General features: G+C 36.5%; 2 protein-coding genes across 2 annotated transcripts; both read right to left on the bottom strand.

Annotated features, from left to right (window-relative positions):
- Nucleotides 1–1039: 1039 nt before the first annotated feature.
- si:dkey-10o6.2 (uncharacterized protein LOC100124608 homolog) lies at nt 1040–7142 on the bottom strand. Its single transcript, XM_053486665.1, has 7 exons — nt 6987–7142; nt 6768–6892; nt 6096–6162; nt 5844–5997; nt 5074–5219; nt 4353–4463; nt 1040–4256 (listed from the first exon to the last, which is right to left on the bottom strand). Exons 1-7 carry the CDS (start codon nt 7140–7142, stop codon nt 4077–4079), a joined length of 939 nt encoding a protein of 312 aa, XP_053342640.1. The 3' UTR covers nt 1040–4076.
- A 2511-nt stretch (nt 7143–9653) lies between these two features.
- ncstn (nicastrin) lies at nt 9654–21747 on the bottom strand. Its single transcript, XM_053486655.1, has 17 exons — nt 21643–21747; nt 21218–21319; nt 18700–18823; nt 16447–16565; nt 16062–16207; nt 14518–14668; nt 14112–14224; nt 13636–13788; nt 13440–13544; nt 13281–13358; nt 12991–13160; nt 12700–12802; nt 12493–12591; nt 12275–12377; nt 12008–12171; nt 11156–11368; nt 9654–11052 (listed from the first exon to the last, which is right to left on the bottom strand). The coding sequence occupies exons 1-17, from the start codon at nt 21743–21745 to the stop codon at nt 10930–10932; spliced, it is 2169 nt and encodes a 722-aa protein (XP_053342630.1). The 5' UTR covers nt 21746–21747; the 3' UTR covers nt 9654–10929.
- Nucleotides 21748–22366: the final 619 nt, after the last annotated feature.

Here is a 22366-nt window from a genome sequence, read left to right as displayed (position 1 = left end):
AAATAAGCTGCAGGCAGCTCATACTCCTAGGACAGACTAGCAAAACTTTTAGAGCGATTCTTTTTTATTGACTCTTCTACTCCGAATCGTTCGTTCCTTTATCACGTGACTCCCATAAACGCTATGCGGTGCAATAGATTCAAAAGAACAAATGACTCAGACTAGAAGATATGATGGTGAGCTACTCATTCTGTTTATTATAAAATGTCCTTAGCTGCATTGTAATATTTTCATCACTGGAACTATAGCCAAAATTTCTGTATGTAGACGTATTGGGGGTCTTTTTATTGAAAATGCAACATTTTATTTTATTTCTAATTTAAAAAACAAAATAAACTAAATAACTCAAAAAATAAATCGTTCAATTATGATCCTCTTCTGGAAATTGTTAGTAGACCTATAGAAAGATGGATGCCCTTACATATATCTTTAATTGGTCGAATAAATATTTTAAAAATGAATATTTTGCCAAAATTTTTATATTTATTCCAGAACATTCCTCTGCCTCCCCCTAAGCATCTATTTCAACGACTTAAAAAAATGTTCACTAAATTCATTTGAAATAACAGATGTTCCAGACTCCGTCTAACACTTTTATTTTTGCCATATGATAGAGGAGGTTTACAGTGTCCTAACTTTCATTGGTATTATTGGGCGGTGCAACTTAGAACAATTATGTTTTATTTTTTATCTCAGGACTGTCCATCTTGGGTGGATATGGAATCAGCTGCCACTAAGTCTGGCCTGCCTTTATGAAAAATTGAAAAATTTAAACCAGGCAGATTAAAAGCAGGTTTCAAGATTTGGGCTGACAAGGGCATTCGAAAGATAGCAGATTTATATGTTAACAACACTCTTATATCATTTGAGGAAATAGTTAATACATACAATATTCCTGCAAAACATTTTTTTAAGTATTTACAAATAAGAAATTTTATCCACAAATCACAAAATAATTCCATTGATATGCCATCATTGTCTATCTTGGAAAAAGAAGTGACAAGAAATTGTTTTAGTAAAAAAATTATCTCTTCATTATACAATATGCTGATGTCAGGATCAAAGAAGTCTTCAGATAATAAATTGTAAGCTTGGAGATTAGATCTTAAAGTGGATATTTTGATGGAGGACTGGATGGAAGCATGCAAGGAAGCTCAATCACTAATAATAAACACATGTCTGAAACTGCTACAATATAAGTGGTTGATGAGGATTTACATAAGTCTAGTTGTATTACATAAATACAATGAAAATATTCCAGATACTTGTTTAAGATGTGGTGACTTTAAAGGAACACTATATCATTGTCTTTGGGAGTGTGAAAAACATCAGACTTTTTGGAAAGGTGTGAAAGGAATGATAGAAAAGATCCTTGATGTAAACATACCACTGTCACCTTTAATCTTTTTATTTCATTTATACCCTAAGGATCTCAAGTAAAATGAAAAAAAAAAACAGAGCATATATTTATAAATATATGTATTCTTCAAGCGAAACGGCTTATTTCTTTAAATTGGAAAAATACATATGCACCAAGTATAGGTCGTTGGCTGAAAGAGATGGTGATAAACATGTCAATGGAAAAGATAACATATATATTAAAAAACAAAATATTTTGAAGTTTGGGGACCTTTCAAATTGTTTGTAAAATGTGGTGGAGTTGGAAATACTTTGATAGACGACTAAGAAAAGATGTGGTATTGTATGGTATTGTGTATTAATGTAAAATACTGAGAAGCCTTTGGTTTTGTTCTGTTTTGTTTAGCTTGTTTGTTTGTTGATTTATGTTTTATCTGGTACATTGATATTTCTATGTACACGTGTATAGGTAAAATGCAATAAAAAGCAATAAATTTTTTAAAAAATGAATCGTTTATTTTGATGAACGAGATTCAAAGAACCGAGTCACTAAAATAATTCAAACTTCCCATTACTACCTCCAGGCCCCCTGTGACCCTGTATACAGGATGAAGACAATGGGTGATTGAGTAATGTCCCAATGATGGAATTAAAATTACAGGACTTAAAGCTGTACCGTCAGGCAAATCAGTCAACAATACGTGATCAGTCTACAATAATTAATAAATATACTGTGAATATTTCTACAAAAAAAACCTAAGGTAAACCAACTGATAATATGCAGTTAATAATATGTAAATAAATATCTAATTAATAATACATAGCTACATACATGCTACAGTATATACAACAAATGTAAAGTTAAAACGGCGTTATAAAGTGAGAAAATAATATACGAGGGGCGTTATACGCCCTCGTATAAGTCTTGGGGTGAAATTTCTCATGAATGCGTAAAACCCAGTGTAAACACAAACACACACAAACACACCCAGTTATTTCATTTAGGCAAAATGACCTTTTCACAAAGCCCCAGTTAGGTTTGGGAAGTTTTTATCCCTTAATAATCATAATTTAAAAGTTGGATTTTTTACTCGGGTTATCTTTGTGTGTGTAAAATTTGAGTGTGAAAAATATGCCAAAAATAATAAAAAATCAGGAAGGGGCCAGATACTAATTCATGGAACTATATCATTAATTACTGATATGGTTGTGTAGGAATGTGATCTACACTAATAAGGTATTAATTATATGTGTACTGAAATAAGCAGTATTTAAACATATACTGTCATGTATAGTAGGTTAAAATGTTAAGATTAGTATGTTAGATATACTATTCCATCGTATCACTATTGATACTTATTTCATTATCATATGCTCATGCTACTGTGTTTGTTTTACTATTGAATTATTATGTTTGTACTGTTTATAATCTGTTTGGCACCCAATCATACTGTTCCTACTTCCTTGTTTTCCAGCATCATGGATTTAAACAGTTCTCTTATACTCTTATACTCAGTTCTCTTAATCCCAGCAGCCTGACTTGTATTCTACTGACACAGAGAGTCCCATCTGCTCTCTGGGGGGTTAGTCCAAGTACTGGAGAAACAGATGCGTCTTGAGTCGTCTTGACATCACCTGTTAATATATAGATAATAGATTCTTAATTTTTATGCGTCACTGATTTTTGTTGTAGAATGTATACACAGTCTCTGAACAAAGACGAAGTTTGTCCATCTGAACTAGAACTGGAACTTACTGCTGCTTATGAGGAAGTTAAGTCTTATGACTTTCCATTAGACTTAAAGAGAAACTTGTTTGCTGCCTGCATCCATTCTTAATATAGTCACTTTCTTTCTGCTGTAATTACATCATGTCTGAATATAATCCCCTTTTTTTGTCTCAGTTGTTTTTTCCCAAATTTTTCTATTTAGTTATATTTACTAAAATATGATTATTACTATTATTACAGTTGATATTATTATTAACTTCAACACTATCAGTAATGTTAGCGGTTGTTAAGACTTTCAAACTAGTACTTATATTAACATTTCTTTAAATTCGTTTGTGCACACAACGTCCCCATTTTCCTCACACCACAGAATCATATTTTTCATTCATTTCATATCTTACTCTTACAGTACATACAGTAAGAGTAAGATATGAAATGAATGAAAAATATGATGTTAATCTGTATGTTAATCAATAACAGGCATATAACATACAGTGCAATAGACGCATAATCTAATTTACTACAGTGTATGTGTGTATAAACATGTCTGCAATTCCTGAATAATTAATGGCATATTTCTGTTAAAGTCTTGGCTTCGCTGACATCTTGAGTGTTTCATTTTGAATTCGATGTGGAGGGGTACAGACGCCAAATGCCAAAAAACTTTGTTGCAAAATGTATGGGCCTGACTGGATATGGACCTTATTCATCAGTTTCACCTACTGTTTTACCTTTTACATTTATAAATAGCTTCATTTACCATTTTGGAGATTTGAAAAGGTTCTATTTTTGAAATCCACACATATGTGAGCTGGCTTCATTATCAAATATATTAAAAAAAAAAAAATTGTATTAATAATGCATTGTAATTGATTTTTAGAGAAACGTATGTGACAGGAATGCATAAGTATAGAATTATAGTGGTCTCTGGTACGTAATATTCTATTTATATGGAGTTGGGCCTCCACTCACAATTAACAGCATAGCTTTATTTTCTGCCATAAGAGTCCTCGAATCTTTCCAGGAGGTAATCCACCGATTTCACTGGAGGATATTTGTCAGAGCCATCACAACATGTAATCATGGCATCATCATCTGGCTGCACAAAGAAGACCAAAGACTGCCTTGTGCTTAAGTCACCTGTAGGAGGAAGTAGAACTCTATGGACCTGAAAAAGATTTGTAGAACATTCAATATAAGGAAAATAATTAAAGGTTTGAATAAAACAAGATCAATATTATCTTAAATTAGTGGGCATATTTACAGCAGATACAAACACATCACTGGTCCACCTCTGCATCAGATCTGCGATGTTTACCAGCACTGTTCCAGGAATGCTTGGGGCCGAGATAAACTCTTGTTTACGATTCAAAACCTAAAGGGAAAAATCAATCTAATTGAATGTAGGAATTTATATTTGGCGCAATTCATCGTCCCATTAACTCTGACCAGCTTCCTTGTCCTTGTTCAAGATGATGTTTGTCCACTAATGTTCTCTTACAAACCTCTGAGGGCTTCACAGAACAGCTTTACTCATACCGAGATTAAATTACACACACGTGGACTGAATACAAATGGTTCCACTGGGTTTTAGTTAGGGGTATCGAGTAAAGGGGTATCGAGTAAAGGGATAGGGTAGCTCAGTGGTTAAGGCATTGGACTACGGTTCGTAAGATCCCAGGTTCAAACCCCACAACCACCAAGTTGCCACTGTTGGGTCCTTGAGCAAGGCCCTTAACCCTCAACTGCTCAAATGTATAATGAGATAAAAAAAAAAAAAAGTAAGCCGCTCTAGATAAGAGCGTCTGCCAAATGTAAGTGTAAAGGCGATTAAATACAAATGAACATCAGAGATTTTTAATTGTAAAAAAAATTTGAAAACTATTTATCATTTTCCTTCCACTTCACAATGATGTGCCCCTTTGTGTTGATCTATCACATAACTCATTTGTCCTACATTAGATTTGCCATGGATTCTGTCTTACCTGTAGGCCTGCTTCAGGGTTCTGGAAGACTAGAGTGATGCTGCCATAGTCTGAGTGCTCACCACAGCGGAGCTGGCCTTCTTTCACGCTTCCAGCCTTCACCGGAGAGTAATAGAGAGTGCGCAGGGTGCTGCCGTTCTCATCACCTCAACATCGACGGGAATACCATGTTATTTTTTGTGTTTTGAGAGACTGTCTTTGGGTCAGGCTTAGAATTAGCAAACGTTCCAGTCATGACCGAGATTCGCTCATCTGTTATTGAGTTATGCTCCTAAATATTTAGTTATAGCTCCTTTGTCATTCAGCAAGTCAGTTAAAATTTCTGAGATGTGCTTCTCTGCAGTGATCCACATTTACATTTAGGCATTTGGCAGACGCCCTTATCCAGAGCGACATTTGTCCTATGCTGCCTTATTCCCAGTGATTACTGACAGTTTAGTGCATGCAATAACAGTAGGCGTGAGTTGTTGTTTTTTTCTAAACCTACAGGTACCTACAGGATTTTATTAAAGCAATGCAACAATTATTAACTACTTTTATCACAGTGAAGCTGTTTGTTTGAGCAGCCTTGAATAAAGGTACAGTACAATCAGCCTAAGCATCTGGACAGACTGAATGTGCAACTAAACAAACCAATGAACTGAATGAACTAAAAACAAACCTTAATGATTTCACAACTAACAACTTGTCCAACTGCTTTCCTAAAAAAATTTAATTAGTGCTGTTCATGTCAGAGCATGTGTGTGTGTGTGTGTGTGTGTTCAGCTTACTTCCAATGTGGCTGTGTGCTTTGAGAAAAACCTCAGAATCCAGGCCTAGACTGAGAGCCATAACTCTGAGGACACGGAGAGAGAGCTCCTTACAGCGCAGGAAGAAGCCAACTTGGATGTCACGAAAGTCACTGAGGTCATCAGAGGGCCATTTCTAAGCCAGGTGAAGAATGTAGCAATTAGCATTTCTTTCTTATTATTTGAAATGGTATATCTATTACAGCTGTCGCAGTGGTTTTTGAGGGTAGTTACAATGTCGGTGCATAAAGATGCTGTATTAAAGGCTTCCTTCAAGTCACCTGGGCGTCGAGGATTCAAACTGTAAAAGTAAGACTGAATTTCAGTTTACCTGATCATAAATACACTACTGCTCAAAAGTTTGGGATCATTTTGTAATTCTATTCTAGAAATTCTGTGGAACAGTTCACACAATTGTCTTAAAACCAAGGGGGTAACAATAAATTGGCCTTAGTGCTGTGGAAAAGTTTTAGCCGTTCTTTATTCCTACATTGTAAAGCAATGCATTGTAAAGTCCAAAATATGCAATAATCTCCTTTAAATAGTTGATAATAACATGTATCTGCTACTCATGATCCGTAAATCCTTCAGAACGGCTAATCTGAAGTGCTGTTTGTTAATTGGTGATTTCTGAGGCTGGTAACTCTAAATGAACTTCTCCTGAGATGGTCTTCATGAGAGCCAGTTTCATCATGGCGCTTAATGGATTGTGCAAATTTTGTTGCTACATAATTACCCAATTCCATATGTGTTATCTCATAGTTTTGAAATCCCCAGTATTGTCGTAGAATGTAGGAAGTAAATCACTAAACAAAAACAAAGAAATTTGCAAGTGATCCCAAACTTTTGAGCAGTAGTGTAGTTCCAACCTGGGGTTTTAATGTAGATGACAGACAAGCCAGCTACCTTTCAGTCTCTGAGGATACCCAACCATGATTGCCATTATTTGTGTAACTTCCCCTGCTGGAGGGTCTTTTCTGTTCTTCAGGAAGCAGGAAGAACTTTTTAGAATTGTCCATGACATCACTTACCTAATATAGACGAGAATCATTATCATTTAGCATATTTAGATTTGCACTCTAATGTGTTTTGAGAGAGAAAAAGAATTAAAATGGAAATACACACCTCTTTTGGATCTATTCCAGTATTTTTGAGATAAACAAACCCGATTTCGGTGAAAGCCTTGTAAAAGTCTTTGCATAATTCTTGCAGGTCCTGGTCAGAGACATTGCTGATACCAAGTTTGTAGACGTCAAAGTCAACCACAGGTATACATGCCATGACGTGCTGAAATTCGTAGCCCTTAAGAGCAGCAGCGAGAGTTTATATAGGCACCAGCACAGCAGAGCAGCAAAAAAAAAAAAAAAAAAAAGCCAATAACCTTTACCATTTAGCATGTATGCATGAGTTGATAAGAGAATTATACATTAACTGAAGGAATATCTTTTGGGACAAAACGACGATAAAACTAAATGCTAGGTACAATGAGGCAGATCTTCAGCTATTGTTGGTCAAACAGCTAACTAACACCATTTATAGTGGTTTTCTCATTAATTAATACCAAACATATTTACCAGATATGATATTTTCACTTAGGACCGCTTTATAGAAAAAGAAAAAATCTTTAGATTCTATCATGTTTGACCTGAATTGTTCAAAGTTTTCAAAATGAAAATTTCCACAATAATTCAACATTCCAGAGAACACAATGTAATAAACTGTAAAAAAAAAAAAAAAAACTCTCTCGGTCTCCCTTTGACCCTTTTGAAGAGCTTAAATCCACGTTGCCTTGGTGACACTTTCCCTTTAGACTGTGTTACTTTTGACCTGTTGTATGGATTGTCTTTTTACAGGATCATAAACTCTTTTGCATTTAGGTACAGTCTAGGGCCCATGCAAAGATCCATGGTTAATCTTTAAAGAGGATCAAGTTAAAGCAAAAACTTAAGACTTATAAAACTAAAAATAAAATGGTATGTACAAATGTAAAGTATGTGCATGAAATACATTTATTATCATGAAATCACATTGAAATCCCCTCTGTTACAGTAAAATTGTTGTGGTTTAAACACCTGGCCAATGAGGTACATTACTCAAGCAAATGAAAACCACGGTATATTAACCTCTTGAGACCCGGACTCTACTGTTGACTATTTTTCTTTATTAGCACCTGATGACTATGAACTCATTTAAAATGGAAGAAATGTGGCAAAAGAATTATACTGTCCTCATATGAGATTCATACAAGGATATGAAACACCAATCAGCAAAACATCATAGTTCATTAGATGCAGCTGCGAAGATAGTTATAATTAAATTAATATTATGTTCTTTTATTATGTATATTATAGAAAGAAAAGTTTCACTGAACATTCCAACTGCCATGATCTCCATCATGATTAATTTCGTACATGCAGTTGACAGGTTACCACTATCCTCCAAGGTTTTAATAATGCGTAGGACAGTTCTTAACCCAACTCCAGTCATTTCAGCAATCACCTTAGTTGTGAACTTCAGTTAAATATTTTTATTTTAAGGGCCTCATTTAGACATAATCACATAGCTTAATCCTAAATTCTCAGTGTTATTTTTTTTTTAAACCATCTTTTAATTATCTTCTGAAAAGGGCACAAAGGTCTTGGCAGTGCTGTGGTTCAATAAGTAGCATTGTTGCTTCATAGGTCCAAGGGTCCTCATGCTTGTGTTAGTTTCTAGAAATTTCATGAAACATTTCACACCATTTTCTTAAAACCAAGGGGCTGACAATAAATTGGCCTTAGGTACAGTGCTGTAAAAAAGTTTTAGCTTCCTTCCTAAATATTTTTTATTGCATATTTGTGACACTTACATGATTGAGATCTTTAAACAATTTTTTATATTACACAAGATAAATAGAAAATGCAGTTTTTGAATGATGTTTTCATTTATTAAAGGGAAAACTGTTAAAATCTATCTGGCCCTATGTGAAAAAGTGATTGTCTCCGAAAGAATTGGAATTAAAAATTAAGGTCTCTCCACAGCATCTCAATCGGATTTAAGTCTTGACTTTGAATAGGCGACTCCAAAACCTTAATTTGCTTTTGGTGGATTTGCTGGTGTGTTTTAGATCATTGTCCTGCTTTATAGCCTAGTGTTCTTGGGGTTATGAACTGATGGCCAACATTCGTTTTTTGGCAGAGCAGTTCTATAAATCATGACAATTGTCCAGGTCCTTAAGCTGCAAAGCAGCCTCAGATTGTCACACTAAATGAGTCATCCTTGTGCACTGGGAGTAATTTTTTGTAGCCAATCCTGTGCCATGTTTCACTAGAGTCCCAAAGCCTTAGAAATGGCTTACTAACCCTTTTCCAGAATGAAATATGTCAATTACTTTACTCAATTATGTAAGAGTGACAAATATGCAAAAAAAATTTTATTTTAATGGGCAAAATTAATGGGCAAATACCTTTTCTTGGCACTGAATAAATGAGTGGTATGTATACCAGGTGCCATGTGGTGAACTATTGCCTGTTCCAACAGACAATAGGCTTCACATACTGTACACTGCAAGCATGACGTGGATAAGCCGTATTTAAATGGTGAAAGATACTCTAGAAAACATACCACTACCTAATGATTTAATGATCCTTTTCAAGATAACATGGCCAATGACAATCAGGTTAGATGGTTACTAAATAAAGTGTTTGGTTCGCGTCATTTTTTTTAGACCATCAGATCTTTTACCCGAACTATGAACAAATTAGTTATTTAAAATAACCTAGATTTTTTAAATGAAATAATAACAAAAGAAAGCCTTGTCAAATAATACAAGTTTATTCAGTAATCAACTCATCAATTTCTACTCTCATGTCATTAAAAAAAAAAAAAGTTAAAACATTTAGTCTACTGTTGATTTGGTTTATCAGTGTTTTCAATCTGTTTAATATTAAACACCTAGAACTGCAGAATATTGGAACTGCAGAGATTTATAGTTACAGAAGACAGTTATAGTTACTTTCTCCTTGTGCCCTTGTGATCTTTTGAGGTTAGTAGTGGTCTTTCGGATTGGACGAGAAATAATGTAGTCTCTTTGAGAGGCCGTACACTAAAATTTTAATGGATACTGTTACACCTATTGCACATACTGCTTACTGTTTATATTCAAATGATCATATGGATGCAATCATATTCATCATACTCATCAGTTATCACACTCCTCATTTTCAGTCACACTTCACACACACACACACACACACACGCACACGCACAAATTAAAGATGCAGGTTGTAATTTCTAAAAGCCATTTTAAACACCATCTATTAAATACAGAAGCTTAGAGACCATTTATAAAATGTGTGACTCACAATACTGTAATAGACTTTATGGATCTGAGTCTTTCAGATTTTTTCTGGCCCAGAAATTAGCACATCTCCTAGTCAAAACAATGCTTCCCAAGATTTTCCTTAAAAGGCACCTCAAAAATCATACAACAATCGCTTAACTGTACTGGTGAGGCCAGATGGACAAAGAGCTAGCCATTTTTATCCTCAATACAAATTATTTGTTTTCCAAACAACAGAGGGCTCTAAAAATTACAAACCACTTCTCTAATATTTAAACACACGCAAATGACATAAGCATTATTTATACATTAAAAAAGAAACTTCAGATTAGTGACAAACCCAGAGTACAGTAAGCACAAATGAAAGTTCAGCAATTTTGAAAAAAGAAGAAAAAAAAGAAATGATTTTCCTCCTACTCACATTTTCTGTACAGTCTGTCTACCTGGCCTTAAAATGTCACATTCAGTCCAGTGTAACCAGGTCTAGGAAAAGTCTTTATATATTACGGGTGCATTTTTTCTACCAGTTATGAATAAAGTTATTTCAGGAGAGCAGGTCTGCGTTCAAGAAAAATTTCCTTGCACAAAGACAGGTCGATGCATAGACATCTGTGTTTGATGCTGTAATTCCAGGGATAGAACAGTGGTACTGAGTTATAAATTAATGCAGGAGACTGGATAGTGGTAATAAAGTCTGAATTAATGTACATGAGTGGGAGATGATCTGTGTGCTGTGCATGAGTGTGTTCAGTATGTGGTACTTGGGGCATCGTGGGCAGAACTAAAAAGAATGTCTGCCTTTGAGCTGAGGAAGTATGTCACCACTATAGAGACCAGTAAGACAGCTATACCTACTCCTAATGTCAGCATCTGAGAGACAAGGGAGAGACAAAAACTTGCATAAACATAAAGTGAACTTTTAATTAATTGCTAATGACTAATAAAACAAAATCAACTGGAATGACCAGGTTACCTGTAATTGTGGACTTGCGACTAGAAAGATACGTGCTCCGATGTTTTTCCAACGCGACTCTGTCCACGTGGAGTACTCCCTGGAACCATACTGTCGGAGCTCGAAGGCGGGAGACTCCGCTCTTGCCAGGCGCACAGGTGCGCGTGCACAAAAAGGTTCCCCTATTGTGTGGTTCTCTGAAGCAGTGCCAGATACCCACTCATATACGTACAGCTGAAACAGGATTAAGAAAATACTTAGTCCAGTGTAACACTGAGCGAGTGTCTTTATATGCATACTAATAATATGAACGCTATCGTATAAAATGATAGGAAAGGGAAAAAAAAAAAAATGTGGTCTGATGAATCCAGATCAATATGGCACGGGCATATTCTGCGACTTAAACTATTAAAGTGTGGAGAAGTCCTTTGTCTTTAGTGACTTTTAATGATCAGGAAATGTTCCTGAGTTCCTGTTCCTGAGTCGATAAAATTGAATTTAAGAAACTAATGAATTTCTAATTTAACATATCAACGACATCTTTATTCTTAAAAGGGCACACATTTAACAGGGGAGTCAAGTTTACCATGCTGTTTTCAGCTTTTCTGGTTTAAAGGCTTTACGTCTTTGTGTCATGTCCAGAAATGCTAAAAACTTAACCTAGTTACAGCACCGGATTAAACACGACCCAAACACGGAAGTGGGAGAGCTCCTATCTTCTGCTTATTGATATAAACTTTTCAAAAGTTTATTCTTATTGCAATTAAATGAACAAGTGCACAGACAGATTCTGGAACAGGAACCTGGAAAAACGAATCTTACAGCTTTAGTGTATCCAAGTGTATTAATTTAAAGAGACATATAACGACGTACATCTTTGCTTTCTCCGGGGGTGTCGTTTGGATTCTGGCACTGGCTCTGGTTCAGGTTTGTGGCAGAACCGGTCATATTGACCAGAACGTACTTTACGAAGGTGGTGACGCTCTTTGGTTGTTGGATCTGCGACAGGCTGACGTAGTACTGAGGAGGCCCTGAACCTGCAGAGAATGCCAGAAAAAAAAACAAGAACAAGAATGATTAAGGGAGCACTTAAGAGCATGTCTTAAGTAAGCATATTTAGGACGAAAAAAACAAACAAACCCAAGATAGAATTGCGCTCCTTGGACACTACGTCAAACGGCAGCAGGGAACGGAACCAGCTGTTATTAGTCTTAACCAAAAAGCCATACAATAACTTGGCCATCTGAAAGCAAGAGAGAAAGAGAGAGAGAGAGAGAGAGACAGAGACAGATATGATCTCTTCCTCCAGCGGCAGATCATGTGATCATATGAGGGAATTAGCTAGTCATGGGACTCACTGTCTTTGTGTCAGCAGTGATGTTTTTCAGCATGACATCTTCCCCTCCAGCCTGCTTATACAGCGAACGAGCTACCAGAGTAGCCACTTCAGTCAAAGACTTAAAAGAGGTGAAAGACACAAAAAGGGATATTGAGCATACAACCTCTGCTTTTACTGAACAATAACTGCACTGACATAAAAGTACTCCTGACTAAGGTAATCGTACCTTGGCAGCCTCTGTCTCATACTCTAGCTGCTCCTCTGGGGTCAGGTTGGGAGGGTAGCTTACGTTTAGGTACTGTGCCGTATCATACAGACTCTCATAATACCTATACAACAACATTTAATAAAGTTTTCTTTCAAGAAGCATGCACATTTGTATTTTCTTTGACATATGGTACTATTTAGCAGTACAGCTACACTTGTATCTGGATCCTGTAATTCACATAACGTGGAAACTCTTATACCTTGGCATCCACATGTCACTTGTCTTAACATGGATATATACAAATCACACCTGTTGACAAACGAGGATCGATGGTCTGTCAGCACCACTCCGGGGATCGGGCGAACCTTCAGGAAGCGCTGAAAGGAGGAGGGAGGTAAGGCCTGAGTGGCATTTGGTTCATCCAATGACACAGCCATTGTGGAGGCTGCAGATTTAATGTTGTCCACCAGAGATGTAACCTTGAAAAAAAAACAAAAAAAAACAAAACAGAAGTGAACCAATGAATGGGTTGAACAAGAATGCTGAGGGATAGAAATGCTTTGCTTGATTTTATTTCCTTGCCCCTTTTCATTACCCACCTCCTTGTTTACTGTGTCGTTCCTGCGAGAAACAGGATCCGAATGCACCCACAACGTCTGTTTATTCCACAGTCCAACCTGCCAATACACCAGGATTATACTGTGTTGTATGTGCGTCTGTGCAATAAAAGAATAAGTGTGGCTGGGCTTGTCACAAACCTGTCCGATCTCCAGAAATGAGTGTACGTTGTCGAAATCGATCACTGACTTATTTTTCTGCATGTCGTACACCATCCGGGAGCTACCGATGTAATCAAATGTTTCCTAAAACACACAATAAATGGAGATGGGGAGTTTTATACACTCATATGCACAATGTGACGGCGCAGAAGCACATACACAAAAATACACTCACCCCCTGGAAAAAGGCAAAGAAGATATTGCGAGGAGGCGGGGCCACTCGAGTGACAGAGCGAAGAGCCTCTGCGGCAGCCAGGAGCGTCACGATGCCGGAGACGGTTCCCGCTGCTGATGGAGCGACGTCATAAAAAAACGATCGCCCATCCAACTAAAAAAAGAAAAAGAGAGAAAGAATGACTCTCAAAAATATAGTGGTGCAAATGAGAAAAAAATTGCTTGTCTACTTCAGAGAGCACTCCCAACAACCCTTTTCAAAACGTAATCTCTGTACTTCTTTAGGTTTCTAGATGGTTGCTCATTTCGCTAATTTCTGACTATTTAAACTGTAAACTGAATACCGATGCCAAATTATTTTTTTTTACTGATCCAACAGCTTTATTCTTGGCTGCTACTTTTACTGCAGCGTGAAAATAAAAAACACAAGCTACAGGAGACAGAAATGCTCCTCTCCGCATCAACCTCGGCACTCACCCTGGTTGCTGCAATGACCATACTCTCATTCTCCTTGTGTCCCTTGGCGGTGGCGTTAATGGGGCGGATGGTCGCCCACACGTTGTAGTCGTTTAGAGGATCGCACAGCTGTTCTGATGAAGGAGAAACAGAACCAGTGTACATGAATACAGCAATACAGGCTGTTTATCTGGCAGCAGGTTGCTTTTTAGTGAGAGCCACGCTCACTCGCACTCTCACTCACACAGACAGACAGACAAAGGAGCCCAAAAAACAACTTGGCACAGGTTTTATGCCAGATGCCCTTCCTGATGCAACACTACCACTATATTCAATGTGTGTGTGCATGTGTGCATGCAACTATGTAACTCTATAGAGAGAGAGAGAGAGAGCGTATGTAAACATATACATACACGTGTGTTCGTACCTGGGTTGATGCTGAAGCTGTTCTGCAGGTCCGTGCGTCGCATGCAGGTCACTGTGTCTGTGACTGCATGCATGTGAGAGAAGAGCTGCATGGCGCACAGGGGGTACTTAGGAGCACTGCCATTTACACGTCTGTTGTGATCCTCATAACACTAAAGAGAGAGAAAGATAGACAAAAGTAAAAAAAGGATGTACAACCTGCAATAAAGATATTCCTGTTTTCTGCCTAGAATATTTGCTTATAACCCTTTTTAAATTAATCGTTTCTTTCCTTTTTAAATTAATCGTTTCTTTCCTTTTTAGGCAGCGTTAATTCCATGTAAAGATCCTCCATCTTTAATCGGCTTCAAGACCTGCTCCCCTTTCAGTTTAAGCCTCTCCTGATTATACAGACCAAATCCCAAATAGCTTTGTGTTCACTGTACACTAGTGACGGGAATATACCAAGATGGCAATTTGATTAATATTGAGATTCTGTAAGTATCATAATTTTATAAACATGCCGATTTTATTTAAAATTCTTTCTGATTTTCTTACAATTTTAGGAGCTTGAACCTTTAAAAATTATCACGTGGTATAATAAAGATGTCATAACTTAAAAATTACTTAATTCAACAGCTTCATGAGTAAATTAAACATGAGTAAATGTTTTTCATATAACATCAGTTTTATCTGTTATAAACTAAGGGCCCCATTTAAACACTAAAAAAACTTGAAATACAAGGGTTTTACGTTTAACTTTATTATTATTATTATTATTATTATTAATAAACATAAAATTAATAATAATAATTATTATTATTATTGTTAATTAGACATAATAATTATCCCATAGGTTTTATTTCTAAACAAAGCAAATACTTCACTCCTACCACACGGGATGCCAATGTGGGAATAGTTTAAAGTAGGGATGCACCGAAATGAAAATTCTGGGCCGAAAACGAAACCGAAATTTTTGGATGCACTTGGCCGAAAACCGATACCGAAACCGAAAGTGGCTTCATTAAAAAACATGTTTAAAATATTTTCTTTTTGTTTGTATTAAAAAAACTACAAATTAATTAAGCAATCAAACTTTTATTGATAATAAATAACAGTAATAAGGCTGTTTAACAATAACAAAACTTGCTTCCAAGTGCTTCCAAACCGCCGACATACTCCGTGTTTGATGCGTAATGACAGCGCGAACGAGACGGGAGGATGGGAGAGGCGTGGCGACAATTTCGGCTTTTATTTTCGGCGCTTTCTTACGTTTCGGCCGAAACCGATAATGCTATTTCGGCCGAAAATTTTCGGCGCATCCCTAGTTTAAAGCACCACTTGTAGGATTACAAAGAACCGGTGATGTTTTGAGCATTTTGAGAGCTTTGAACGCATGTTAAGCTCAGCACAGATATCTTTTTGTGAGCATACGGCTCCTAATGTGTGTATCAAGACTAACATTGCTTGTGGTGTTTCGAGACTGGTGTAAGCATGTGTAATGGCTGGCTTTGAGACTAATTCACTTGAGTTTCGAAGAAAAGTTGCTCTGGAACAAAAGCCCACCTTGCGAATGACTTGCGTCTCGTTGTCATCGGCGAGAGAGAAAATAGGGAAAGGAAAGTCTTCATAGGACAAGCCGTTTCCCAGTGGGTTCCACACTGCAGTGCTACAGTTGGCCAGTTCAGGGCCGTAAGACTCGGTGTACACACCTAACGGCAATCAAGCCAAAAAAAAAAACAAAAAAAAAAAAAAAAACAACACCACACAACACTTACTCTATTATACTAAAAAACAAAAACTACTATGTAGTCACTTACTTTATTTCCCCACTCTGTGGCCTATATACAATTTTGTAAAAACTTTTTCAGAACACACATATGCAGACAAAAACAAAGGGCTTGACTGTACTCTCTCTCTCCCACACAGACTCAATCTTGTGCACACAAACCTGTGTTCTGGTTGGGGCACGACGTGTGAGGAGAGAATCCCTGATCTGGTGGTGTGGTCAGGTGAATAACCGCCGCTCCTGCAACCCGGCTGGAGTCCTTCAGCCTAATCATCGTGGACCTGCATGTAGAAATGGAGAGAGGACACGCTCAGTACTAACCAACAGGGTGGACACACACAAAAAGTGAGAAAAAAAGAAATAAATATGAAAAAGGGGGTAGTGTAAAGTAAAGACAATTAAGCAAGAAAGCAATAAAGAAAAAAGCCAAAACCATGAGGGAAGGGAAAAAAAAAACAAAAAAAAGTAAAAAAGATAAGAAGAAAGGGGTAGAAAGGAATGACTGAAAAAAGAACAAAATAAAGGAAGAAAAAGCAATTAGGACAGGAAAGTTTTCTCTGTACACCGTTGTGGCAATTTTTGTGAACTGTACCAATTTTTCAAACAAAAACCCAATAACTACTTGAGTATTGAAACAGCAAAAAAGTTAATTGCAACCAAAAGTAAATGGACAGCACTGGACTGGCTAGCCCAAAGACAACAGATACCCCACGAAAATTTCACAAGATCGCCTCACTTCTCTAATTTTACATGATTTATATACCCTTACTTAGCAACATCATCATTGTTTGCTTCTCCTAAAGTGAAATAGTTACTTAATTTTTTATTAGATGTAAGCTACTTTTGTTCAGGTCAGATTGATGTGGCATCTCCCCGTTACGTTTTTTTGGAAAAAGTTTGGCTTGTTCCTGTTTTCTCAACCAGACTATTGACCACTGTAGGTTAAAAAAAATCTTCCTCTTCAAGATGTGTAAGTATTCTGTCCTTATTATTCCCATCATATCTGATTTGTCTTTAACTGTCCATAGTATGCTTCTACATATATAGAAATTCTTTATCTATTAGTACTTTAATATTTATTTTGATTATTATTAGTTTTTATTATACATTATTGTACAACCATATGTTTTTTCCAATGATCTTGACCTTGTATATCAACTAGTAACTAATGTGCTTAATTATTGGATACTAAGAAAAGAGATTAATTAAATCATTGCATGATCATGTTTAAATTAGTATTTATTCTTTATATAACTATTGATAGTTAGTTTAGAGTAATCACATTGATCTGATTATTAGTTCGATTATTTTATACTATTATTTTTTTTATGAACCTATTGATCAGAATTATTTACATGATTCTATTTAGAATCATGACTATAGTACAGTATGACCTTAGTGGACTATAATTGTGTATAATAGTTATAATTGGTAAAGTAAAGGTTAATTTCAGTTGTAGAATGCGTATTATGGTAATTTTTTGGAGTGCAATTTTCAGATTTTTCTTTGGGCCCATGTTTATTAAAATCCTCTCTGTTTAATTTTAGCTCGCAGGCATAACTTTTTTCCTCATCTCGCCTGAGGATCCTTCTGCAGAGCAGGTGCTGCCTTATCCAAATTGCCACAATCAGTCCCTTATCAGCGCTCTTATTCCTCTGAGGACGGTATTGCTGAGGATTAGTGATTAATTCGATTTTTCTTTTCTTTTTTAAAATGATAAATGTTGTTATTGTTCACTCTTAAAATAGGAAGTCTATCTCTTCGCACTTTATGTCCGAATCAAAGCAGAACCGAAAACTTTTTTTTTAATTTCGGATCACTGCGACGCAGAACCGAAATTTTATGCCTGCATTGTCTGTATTTTAGACTTTATTAAAGTTCCTCAATTTCTTGCACTCTGTGTGTACGGGTCATTCTTGGGGCACACTTCGCATACCTTTCTGCTTAATCATCGTTAGTTATGGGTAAACAGCTATAAAACAAAATAAAAAGGAGTAAATATTATTAGTATTATTATTTTTCCTTGGATTATTATTTTTACTTATTGCTTCATTTTCCTATCCTATTTGTCATGCAGGCGCCTCCTCTTTAATTGTAATAAACGGATCAAGGCCTCTTGAACAGGCGGATCAAGGTCTCGGGAGTTCCCAATCGGTTTTATCGAGAAATTTCCTCACAAGCCCTGGTTTGACTTGAGCACCCCACATACAATGCAAACATAAAAGGAATGAGAAAATAAAATAATTGTTAAAAAGAAAACGAGACGGTAAAAAAAAAAAAAAACAAAAAAAAACTCATGTCATAATTTTTTTTTTTTTTTTAAAGAAACAAGGTAAAGCATAAGGAATAACAAAATGAAAGAAGACAGCATAAAGAACAGAAAGTGTGTAAGTGTGTGTGTGTGTCTAGCAGCACCTGGTGAAGGCAGGCGACTCCATGAGCACCATGTACGGGGCATGAGGTCCGGTTTTGGTGATCCAGTCAAGATCATCTTCCGTCTCAAGCACATGGAGAACCCCTGTGTCTCCTGATATGGACGCTAGAAAATTCAAACATACACACCCACACGCACAGAAGAAACATTAAGTTTATCTGACAAACCAGTTTACCCACAGTGGCAGTCAAATCATACATTTAAGGTTTATCAGACTGTTATGCCACATGCTCCAGGGGGATTATTTGCTTTTACTTGTAATTTTAAAATAGCTCCATATGGATTTGTTTCTTCTCATTGCTAAGATTATCACCTCAATCACAGGGAGTGTTAAACCTTATGTTTTAAACAAATATATAAAATATAAAAATATTTATGTTAATAAATATGTCCTGTTCATCATTTATTCTTAACAAGAAAAAGCCAATGGGGTAAAGGAATGACTGTAATGTAACTGATGACTGTTTCATCTCAACATTCTTCCACATCTTTGAATGTAATCAGAAATAGGCGTAGCTTTTTCTTTCAACCCACCAACCTGTATAGGAGTGGTTCTCTAATATGGGATTTATCACAAATTAAATATTACTAAATAAATAAATAAATGCAATTTATTATAACTTGATAAATTATTTTGATATGTATTTATTAATGACTTGTCAAATTATCTCATTCTTCTTTGTGGCTTTCATTTTAAAGAGTGGTAAATCTTCTCTCATTTTCTTTGATTTTTTTTCTTTTTAATAGCTCATGGGCATGAGTATATTAATTGGCCGTCATCTATGTTACGTACACTGGTACGATTTACAGTCCGTTTTTTGACCTGCACCAAATTATTTATTCAAATATGATGTTCTTAAAAATGAGAAGTGGTCAGCCAGTCCTGTCACTGAAATTATGGGATAAAACAACAAAACTGTTAACTATGGTACCCAGTCGTGTAAACAATAAGCAACTGTTCCCACAACATTATCAGCTTGTATCAGTCTCAATACACTTTCACGCTCATTAACACATTTTTTAAATCCAACCGTTTTAAATACAGTATTCGTCGTGATGCTGCTCCCGTAAGGAGGGGAGCACATGTTTGTTTGGAGCAGGAAAAAATTTATGTCACAGAACAAAAATGCGATTGTTTGATGGGAGTCACCGGGCACTGAGACGAAGTTCTGTTTAAAACATAATAGTCAGACTAAGTAGAGAAACTATATTTTACCTTGAAGAAAACTGTTAATGTTTACGGTTTGCAGCTAGTACATATACTGTACAGTGTAAACATTTTTTTTTAAGTAGCCTTTTGAGAAAGGGGGCAAATTATTGGGCTGCATCAAGCAATCAAGCAACAAAAACTACTGAATTAAGTAACAAACCTGAACAACTATTGAGTTTTTTTTACTTTTTTTTTTTAGTTGTGTGAAATGTACCCCAAATTACAGAATGACTCATAGGTGTACAAGTTTTATTTAGATTTTCTTTCTATCATTTATTTTTAAATCTGTCAATTATTGATCAATTTCCTGTACCTGCGCATAATATGGTGTTTCAATCCTTACATGTTGAACATATACACCTCTGAGTGTACTTTATGACTTTAGTGTTTTATAAGCAGGCAAGATTGCACTCTGTAAGATGAGGGTAAGTGTAGAGTGTTCGCTTCCTGTAGTAACGTCACACTGCATAAATATAGGTCACATACAGCAGTAGATCTTCCAAACCTTCCACAGATCTCATGTGTCATACTGTACGAACAAACCAGTCGGTTATTAACCTGTATATACGAGGTGGTATCAAAAGAGTTTTGAGATTCGTTCTGTTTATAGGAAAGTAACATTTACACATTATCGCCTTTAAAATAATCCCTTAGCACGAAAATACAGCATTTCCAGAGTTCATGGTGCTTCTGGAATATGTTATGAAGTCCTCTTTTTGAGGCGTGTCAACCACCTTTTGCGATTTGAGCTGGATCTTCATCTTCTGGAAGGGGGCAAATTTCACAGAAGCAAAATCTGGCAAGTAGCGTCGGTGCTTCTGGTGAGAAGCTCACATGTGAGGAAACCTCGGTGACGGGATGCATAAACATTTCAACATTTTTGGTGGCTGAACATGTTGAAAGTCTTCTTGACCTCTTGTCATCTTCTGCTCTTGAAGTGCACGTGCCACTCAAAACACCTCAAACTTGCTGAGTCATGTCTAACATCTCTGTGGCAGATTTACCTGGTTTCACACAGAACGTATCGTTTGCTCTTTTTATTTGCCATCTATGATGAAATAGCAGACGTAGTAATGCATGCGGTCGAAATAGCACCAGATGCACCGCTCTTGATATATGTCTTTTGGCACACTGACTTATGAAGGTCGGTGCTCCCTGTGACTGTGTGTGCTGCCATCTGCTGGCGTGTTACAAAACTAGTCTCCAAACTTTTTGATACCACGTCAAATTAAAGAGTGGAAATAATGTTATATTAGCCGGATTATGTCATTGTGTCACCGTGTACTCACACTGACACCCGATCTGATGGGTGGCATTGAGAAGCCGGACACAGGGAGTCGTCTTGTTCAGGACCACATAGATCTTCTGCTCCACCGAGCTACAGCTTACATCTGAAACAGAAACACATGATTCAGGATCATGTACTCTTATGTAGTCATGTGACTCCTTATACCATTATACATACACAGACTCGCAACCTTTATATAAACGTATTTGTAAAAAGTAATTAGACATTTAAAGTGTGAACTAGTACATGAATAAAAACGTGTGCTCTCTAAGATGAGTGGAGCTGAAGCAAGCTAGTTGTTCCCGGCTAACCAGCCATAGCAACGGTCTCCTCAGAATTTTAGCAAGAACCAAACACGAATTTCCAGGTAACGTATGTATTACAACAAACATAATTCATAATTTAATCATCATTTGTAGGACTTACACGAATAAAAGAAACAAACAAGCACCAAATGAATCCATTTTGAGGATATCGGTCCCATCTTCCTGATTTTTTCTGCACTTCTGACAAAACAAAGGAAGTCCATAAGTTTATTTCCGGTTCCGGTTTGGCGTGTCCTTTTGACGCTTGGGCTGTAATACAACAACCGCTTCTTATTTTGTAATTACTTTGTAGGTGTTTTTTAGCGTCTGATAAAAAAAGTAGTATATATTAAAAATGTGTATACTCTGGCATTTTAATTGGCGCTTTAATTTTTTAACTGTAAATTCAATTCATTTGTATTTCTTAGCCAAAATCTAGCCAGCTGAAAAGTGCGAGTTTATTCCCTTAATTATGGTAACGCCTTAACCTTAGTCCAGGGTTGCCAGATTAAACTTCATTCTGCATTTATAAGATCCTTGGGGACACAGGTTGTCTGTAAGACAGCGGGGTATTCATCATTACGTATTCTTAACTGTAAGGGCATACAAGAGAGCCCTTCTGTATGTTTTCTTGCAAACAGGAGCACTTTTTAGTAGGTACCGAATTATATAATTTACTCTGGAAGGGGCTTCCTTGCATGTAGGGAGACCCTAGCGGGTACTTCAAGTTTTCACACACATGGGAGCACCCTAAAAGTAATATAGTCACCTTTATTTTCATTTGTAAGGGCAGAAGTTAGGGTACTTTTCACAACCCTTTATACTCCCTAAAGGGAAGCTAATCA

The sequence above is a fragment of the Clarias gariepinus genome, chromosome 25, assembly GCF_024256425.1.
Source record: "Clarias gariepinus isolate MV-2021 ecotype Netherlands chromosome 25, CGAR_prim_01v2, whole genome shotgun sequence".
In the NCBI taxonomy this organism is placed as follows: Eukaryota; Metazoa; Chordata; class Actinopteri; order Siluriformes; family Clariidae; genus Clarias; species Clarias gariepinus.
The sequence above is the reverse complement of the archived record's forward strand: the minus strand, read 5'-3'. Positions and strand labels throughout refer to the sequence as shown.